At 38.8% G+C, this 8,693-nt stretch overlaps 1 protein-coding gene across 1 annotated transcript in view; it reads right to left on the reverse strand.

The window, feature by feature from the left end:
* Positions 1-3,775: 3,775 nt before the first annotated feature.
* LOC109467149 (ubiquitin-associated and SH3 domain-containing protein B-like) overlaps positions 3,776-8,693 on the reverse strand; it is a 15,559-nt gene continuing 10,641 nt past the window's right edge. The window contains exons 11-13 of the mRNA XM_019765091.1: positions 8,471-8,563; positions 7,080-7,322; positions 3,776-4,348 (exon numbers count right to left, since the gene is read on the reverse strand). Of these exons, the coding sequence (XP_019620650.1) occupies positions 4,107-4,348; positions 7,080-7,322; positions 8,471-8,563 (578 nt within the window). The 3' untranslated portion in view covers positions 3,776-4,106. The remainder of the gene's footprint in view (positions 4,349-7,079; positions 7,323-8,470; positions 8,564-8,693) is intronic.

Consider the following 8,693-nt stretch of genomic DNA (forward strand, 5'->3'; position numbering starts at 1 on the left):
TTAGTTCTGAAAATCGGTCACACACCCAACCAATCAGACCTGTCCTTAGTGCTGAACACTGGTCACACCCAACCAATCAGACCTGTCTTTAGTGCTGAACATGCAAGCCCTATGGAAGTGCCCTTTAGTACAATCATGAATGCAGGTTGTTTTTCTATTGAATGTGGCATGAGTCCAACTGAGACATGGCTATCAAAAATCTGTATAAACATTTTAACACCTAAGACCATACATGTGTAGCTTAAAGACCATAGTCTACACACACACACACACACACACACACACACACACACACACACACAAATAACCTAGTCAATAACTCCTTTCACTGTACAGTTATTTAATAGAATGTCTCAGCTTTTCAAGAAATAGCAGAAGAAAATGGGAACAGATTGATGATACAACAATAATTATTGTAACTTAAGAATATTTTTTTGGCTGATTTTGCATTTCATATGTCTCAGCGATGATGCTTTCAGGATTATATCATCATATTCTAGAACACATCATTGCACACCATAAATGACTTAACCAAGAATCCTGAATACCACATTGGAATTTAAAAACACAACCATAGAAATCAGAATCATTCAAAGTTACTTAAAGTTTGTATATTATATTAAGCAACACCAATTTTGTCTTATACATTACTAATGTATAAGACAAAATTGGTGTTGCTTAATATAATATACAAACTTTAAGTAACTTTGAATGATTCTGATTTCTATGGTTGCTTGAAGCACATACAAGATATATGTGTTAATTTAGTCGAATGTCAAAGAGTGCCTGTAGTACATGAATGTACTTGACCACACAACTCACATCATGTCTAGATATGTCAAGTACACACACTGTAAGTATATTGCACAGTTGTGATAAAATTCACATTTTTACTGCCCTTAGGCCACACCAATTTAATTTCTTGGTTAACGGATTTTTCTAGAAAAATAATGGGGCAGGCGGGCGAAAAAAATAAAAACAGGCCTAGGCATCCTATTATGGCCCAAAATGGCACAATAGCAGCCATGAAGTCAACACACCAGGCTGATTCAAAATCTTAACAATGAATTTTGAACTTTTAATGATATCACTGTATTGAAAGATGGAATAACTGTAATAACTAGGATGAAAAGGACTGTTTTCAACTGTTCAGAGCAAAATATGAGCATTTTGCAGTTGATTCTGAATTTTTATTTTTATTTACAAATCAGAAAAAAATGAAGCGGGCGAATCCGTTAACCAAGAAATTAAATTGGTGTGGCCATACAGTGCATATTTCTAGAAGATGAATCTGTAGCATTAAAGGCATCCAAACTATCTCTAGGCAGCAAAACAATATTCTGGATGAGAAAATATGATATTGACATTCCAGAATTTTGTCATCATTTCATACTTGAAGCATATAAAATAGCCATTGGAAACAAGCTAGTAAATTCCCTAATTTTTTTATACCGACAAATAGCTAGAACAAGCCTACGATAGAAAACAAGCACTATTTTCCATCAGCAACATTGCATTTTGCTTGAAATATATCAGTAAAAATGTTATGGTATAGGCAGGTTGATTTAACTTACTACAGTTAAAAGATGACTAGAAAACTGACTTTGAAAATCCAGTTTTGCTGCCCTGAAATTACTTTGGGTGAATTTAAATGTACAGACCAAATGTATGGAATAAATTGTCACACAAAAAGATTAGTCAGGTACCAAATGAATGTAACAAACTTCCGAATCTCTTTCTTGTCATGTCTCTGAAATGAAATTATGATATACCAAGTAGTAACAAGTCTGAATAAGAAATATAAAAAGCCCATTACAATTAATTTGAGGGTTAGGCTTTGCCTGAAAGTTTATCATAAAAAGTATATACAAATTAAAGTAGTAAGAGGTTATTATAAGCCTTTTTTTCCCATTTATTTTTCCACAGAGCAATTTGTAAAACAATTATTGGTCCAAACTAATTATGGTCCTGGAATGAATTATACTGGACTCTCTAAAATCCATTTTGGTCAAAATATTCAAAAATATCTTTGTAAAACTATAATCAGACGATGGGAATGATGGCATAGACACAAAATTTGCTGATCAATATCTAATATGGAATCAGAATATTATGCAGATATTATGGCACCCACTGGGGTAAATATTTACTCCATATTAACTCCATAACTGCTATTTACACTATCGGTAAGTCTTCGTAGTTTACTATTTTTTAGAAAGCTTGAACTATAATTCTATGAGCCTCTGTTACTTGTCAGGTACATTAAGGTTTCAGAGGCGTGCTAAAAATCTCTAGATTAGGCCATGTTGATTTGATTATATGGATGACATCCGCGCGCGCATGAATTTTCGGCCGTTTCCAAAAAAAAAAAGTTTTCAACCATACTGTAAATCGTGCAAAACAGTTGCTAAATGGGCAAAAATATACCATTAGTTGCAAGGAAAACATTTAGAAACGATACCAATGTCGTAGAAGGTCCAAATCAAAGGAAAAAAGACAAAAATGTAAAGAAATGAATTCGAAGAGGAGATTATTCGCCATAACATATTCTGTGCCATTTGTTCCACCTTCTTGACCACGTAGATTTCATAGTGAAAGCAACTTTTTTTTTGCAAAACTTTTTTTTTATTCGCACGCGCGCATCAGTTTTGGGGTTCCCAGAGGATGTCATCCATATAATCAAATCAACATGGCCTTACCAAAGATACCAGAATGTACAAAGATGTAATTTAAAATCAGTAAATCTATACCTTGTCCATGACACCATTGATTATTAAACAGTCTTAAGTGTAAAGGTCTCATCACAAAACATAGATGAAAATCATCTTCAAGCTCTCATTGACTTACCCTTACAAAAATAATATAAAACACAGTTCCATGACATCATACAATGTATGTTCACCAAAAAAATGATGTTAACTTTTGTGATTTCTAATTTATTATGCAAATAAGATCTTTATTTGCACGGATTCCAGTTAATCTCATTCTCTACCCAATACAAGAGTCTTATCTGAACAAAGATAGCCAATCTAGCATTTCCTCATAAATTATGCAAATGAGGTCCTGATTTGAATAAGTTATGTTTAACAATGTTCACCTTCACTCATGTCCATTGGTTGAATGTCCATCACTCAGTACTATATTCAAATTTGATAGGCTCTAATCGTGTGGTTTGTACATGCCAACACTTTTATACGTTTTATGGCAGGCAGTGAATAAGGTCACACCAATATATTTAATTTGTTGGTTCTTTGATTTTTCCTGAAAAAATATAAAGTGACAGGTAAAAAAATGAAAATAAAATCAAGGTTAGGCATCCTACTACTATACAGTAGCTCCAAATGCAGTACAATACAAAAGGCTGGGTTAATATTCAAGCAATGAAGGAAGAAAATGACTTTCCTCACTGTTGGCACTTGGCAGTGTTGGGGGCAAAATATGAGAGCATTTTTGAGTTGATTCAGAATTTTCCTTTTTTTTGAAAATCAGAAAAAAATGAAGAGGCAAATCTGAGAACCAACAAATTGAATTGGTGTGGCCTAAAGACACTCTTTTTACACAACCAAGAGGTTCATTCAGCCAACATTTCTGTGACTGTTATCTTCCTTAGGTCAATTTTGACAAGTTCTTACATCACACAGCACAGGTGTCATTGCAGCAATAGAAACACTGGCTGAATAACCTCTTGCTTGTGTAACAAGTGTCTCTTTATTCAGTGACTTACCAATCTACATGACATGGTTTATGGAAGACATATATTATTTTTCAAAATTTTGGGCAGCTGTTGGAAATGGTGGCTAAATGGACCAATCCTGACTGTCCATCACAGTTCAACCAATAAAAAACGTGGCAATTTGACCAATGAAATAGCAACTGCACATCTGTGAATATTTGCATTCTTATGCTTTAATTAAAAGCCTGTATACTATGTGCATATGTTTAGACATAAAGAGATGGGTGGGGTTAGGGAAGATTTTATTATTTATTTACCTTAGCCACACAGACTGATGTATGAATAGTGCCCCCTAGCACCTGACTTCATGACTGCAGGACCCTCCAGTCAAACTTGTGGTTGGGTGAGTGTGTGAGGGTGGGGATGGGGGGCTTCATGACTGCAGCACTCTCCAGTCAAACTTGTGGTTGGGTGAGTGTGTGAGGGTGGGGATGGGGGGCTCCATCTGGTCCCAGATCCCCGCCTCCCTCACCTCCTGAAACGCCGCCATGCCGCAGTACGGGATCTTCACCATAAGTTTGACGGCGTCGCGCTGCGTCCGTGCGGCGAGCCCCTGCAGGTGTCGTGAACAGCCGTCCAGCGAGCCGGCGTGGGCGCAGATCAGAACGTTACTCTCTGAGGAACGGTACAAGGTCGTTTTCAAATGGACGTACATGTACTGTAAATCTTGACAATGTTATTACTCCGTGAAGGAGGTCAGGACCTCCGGACGGAGTGTTGTGATTGGCTGATTTTTCGTGTTCGCAGTCAAAACACTGGGTTATCTTTGTGTAATCGGCACGCAATTTTATACGCCGTCTGCGGGCATGCCCGTGTTGATGCACGAATGTGTATTTTTGCCGTTGCTGCTTTCGCGGTCAATGTAATATTGCAGACGCACCCCTACAATTACGAGGCGAATTGGAATGGTCCAGAAAAACGCGTTGTTTGGAATAGCAGTGGGGGGGGTGGAACTTCATGCAGATACGGGGTGGTTTTGATAAGTGGTTCCAGATGTTTTTGCCCATGGTTAAGAGATGCCAAGTTTTTTGGAAGATGTTCGCAGCCAAAACGCATTCTTCGGTACGTCGCATTTTTGTGTAATTTCGCATGTGGTGTGGCATTATGTCCGGGATGATGCACGTCTTTTTATTTTTACCGTAGCTGTTTTGTATATTGGAGTAAATAGGTTATTTTCGTAAACATCCCCATGTCGTTGTAATAGTTGTCGTCCGTTTATGTCACCGGTAGTAAGTCGCGGCGGGGCTGATGGGGACGACGGAAATGTGGGGTGGTCAGAGGTCAACATTAGGAAATGTTAATACCAATAACGTAATCCTATCGATTTCAAACTGGTCGGGTGTGGCGACCTAGTGGCGGCGTGTATTTAGTCACGTAGCAACTGGCCGGTCGTCCTAGCAACGACACATGGCCAATATTTTTGGGTTGGGCCGCTCCATAGTGTTAGTGGAGCAGCTCTTTGTGGACATGGACAATATTTTTGAGCAACCCATCAATGTGTTCTGCCTCGTGGTCGGATGTGGTCTGGGGCTGGTAAACCGCACATACAGTACTAGTAGATCGGGTAATTTTATGATTTGCTAGTTGTAAAGGCGTCGTGTAGTATGAGCCGGTATATGAAGAAGTAGCCTGTGTTACACAATCATGCTTTCGGCTGGATTGATGTGCAACTGTTACTAATTGCAGGGACTGCGCTAATGCCGACCAGTCGCGCCGTCCTGATACACCGCGAATGTGCGAGTGTTCCCTGTAGACAGTCCCGGGAGTAATTTTGTTCGCACATTCCAGGAGCCAAACCAAAATACGTTCATGAACCGAGTCCAAAAAACCGAAACGTGAAAATCGGATGATCGGACCTGATGTACATTTCTCTTTCTGTAGATTGTACACACAATACACACATCTTCAGATAATCTGGCCATGGCAGGTAAAAAAAAGTAACCCTGAATCATACTAGATTAGCGTAAATGCATGTTTATGCGTTCAAAACAAGAAAAGAATTTGTTTCCCGGTATTAATCTCTTGAAACACGGCGCTGAATATTGACGCAAAAATATTTCGGGCATCGCGCGCCCTTCCCCGTTGTTTAGACTGTATGAAAATCCCGCGTCACGCGTCGGCATTTCGCATCTCTGATTGGTTGTTGCGACTTAAGATGACTGAGCCGACGCGCGTTTAAACAATTTTTCTTTGTTCGATTTATCACACTTCACAGAGAATTGTCGCCAATGGCTACTTCTTTTTGTTGCAATATATAATACTTCACGGAGAATTGTCGCCTATGGCTTCTTGTTCTCATTTTTCACTGCATTTCCAACATATAATACTTAGGGGTATCCAAATTCTGCAACATAAATGCACATACCTAAAATTACAATGTACAAATGTGGATTGTACATTTTTACTGTGAAACCATGAAAAGCAAGTCTACAAGTTAATCCTCTAACAGCCTAAAAGATGTGATCAAAGCTGTACAGACATTAATTTTGTTTGATCATGGTAGCATTCTGCAAGATCATTCCAACACAAATTGAGGTCCAGAAGTACATAACAAAGTTTCAAGTAAGTAAGTTCCCTCGTAAATCTGCAAAACAGGCGTCAAACATGTACCAATTTTTCAATCGTTTTCTGCTTTTGCTTAAAAGCTTTGTCACATACTTCAGTGTGAAAATCCAACTTTGGTTTTTGCAGTTATTTACAATGTACATGAAAGCTTAGTCCATAATTATCTAGTTGTCCTCATTCCATGCAGACAGCCATGCACATTCCCACAGCAATTATTTTTAATTTACTGAACTATAGACTCGGTCAGGACTACATATACCCCATCAGTACAGAATTGTTTAAACTGTGAGCTTTTTAAAAAATTACGGGTACAGAGGAAACCTCCTTTCTACTTTTAACAACTGTTCAGCAAACTGCTTGTATATTCCATTAAGAATTGGACCATGGTTGGTCACACCAATTTGATTTGTTGGTTCTCAGATGATTTTTGAAAAAGTATGAAGCAACAGGGCAAAAAACAAACAAACACAAGACTTCCTCTGATAGCTGAGACTAAAAGCTACGGCAGGAGTTGTCAACATACCAGGCTGGTTTATAATTCAAATAATAAATTTTAAACTTTTATCAAACCAATGCATTAATTTATAGATGGAAAGCCTGCAACAACTAGTAAGGCAAGGAGCTTTTGTCAACTGTTTGGGCAAAAACATTGAGCATCTAGAGTTGACTCATAACCTGAATCTTTTTCTTTTGGTGCACATCAGAAAAAGTGGGAGAATCCAAGAACCAATTATTTAAATTGGTGTGGCCTTAACCCCAAAAAAAATCTAAAGAAGCTTACCTGTTGATCCCAGGATCGACTGGACAACAGAGTGGTTTCGCTTGTAGTACTGCTCGATACCTTCGGTCCAAGACCAGTCGGACACTTTAACAGTGGGGTGGTAGGCGGGATCAACGTTCAGACCAAAGTCTACAAACTCCTTCATGGTCATAAACTTTGGAAGCCCGCTGGTTTTGTAGAAGTGGAGCCACTCAAACAGACCGGGCTCGACTCGGATCTTCATGGATGGCCTGAGCCCTAGAGCTGAGATGGGGAGGAAAATGAACATACTATTAGCAACTAGAGTTTCACAATCTCATTCCTAATTTGCCAAATAACTTTTAAAATTTATGATTGACGAATTAGAAAGGTTTCATAGTCTCAATGATTATGCAAATAAGATCATCATTTTTGCATGAATTACATCAGTCTGTTTCAGTCGTTCATATTCCCTGACAATACGTCAGCCTAGCTGTTCTTGAGTAACCCTACATGTATGTGTACTTTTAGTCATTTTCAAACAAGAGCCCCTGTAGTTCCCTAACAAGGTGCTAGGGTATCAAAACTGCAAGTTCCAGTACCAAATAGAGCTGTGCACCAATACAATTATAGGTACAGGTACAAGTACACAGGTTTAGGTCCAGGTCCAGACCTGAAACTGTACCTGAACAATAACCAAGGGAGCATATCTAATATGCAACAGATATTTCAGGGTAGTTAACACTGTCAGTCTGTAACACGAACTGGCTGTCCTTAGTTTGGGACCCATGGGGGACCAGCTATTTACACATTTTAGATAGGCATGTAATTAGGCCATACCAATTTAATTTCTTGGTTAATGGATTCGCCCGCTTCATTTTTTTTCTGATTTCTGAACTGCAAAATGCTCAATATTTTGCCCTGAACAGTTGAAAACAGTCCTTTTCATCCTAGTAGTACTGTTATTCTATCTTTCCATGCAGTGGTATCATTAAAAGTTTAAAATTCATTGTCTACATTTTGAACCAGTCTGGTGTGTTGACTTCATGGGTCCTATCGTACCATTTTGGGCCATAATAGGATGCCTAGGCCTGTTTTTTTTTTTTTTCGCCCGCCCGCTCCATTATTTCTCAGTCTATAAAAATCCGTTAACCAAGAAATTATATTGGTGTGGCCTTAGTGTGAAATTATTTAGGTACAGTACCGGTACTGAGGGATTAGGTATTTTGGACCTGTACCTAATCAATTGAACAGAACTGGTACACACATACTCGTACACAGCTCTAGTACCGAAACAAGCCACCAGGGGGCCCAAAAAAATCAGGACTGAGAAAAGGCAGTTGCTATAAATGGCTTATATCGGTGGTCGCTTGAGCAAGTTTGACTGTGGTAGATATATTCAAAGAGGACAGAACATGTCTTTGAGCACCTACCATCCAGTATGGCATCAGCTGTCTGCACACACCTGAGGGATGGGGAGGAGTACACCTGGCTGATGTGTACACCTGTCCTCCTCATGGCCTCACCTGTGGACAAGGAGTACATCTTCCATCAGATATTCCTCAAGCAATGATCACCCCGACACTGGTGTGTATAGCTCAATTGGGAAGAGTGCTCGCTTTGTAACCAGGAGGGTATTTTCTCTTGAAAATTTTG

This window comes from Branchiostoma belcheri, unplaced genomic scaffold, assembly GCF_001625305.1.
Source record: "Branchiostoma belcheri isolate BF01 breed outbred unplaced genomic scaffold, Haploidv18h27 scaffold176, whole genome shotgun sequence".
Classification (NCBI taxonomy): Eukaryota; Metazoa; Chordata; class Leptocardii; order Amphioxiformes; family Branchiostomatidae; genus Branchiostoma; species Branchiostoma belcheri.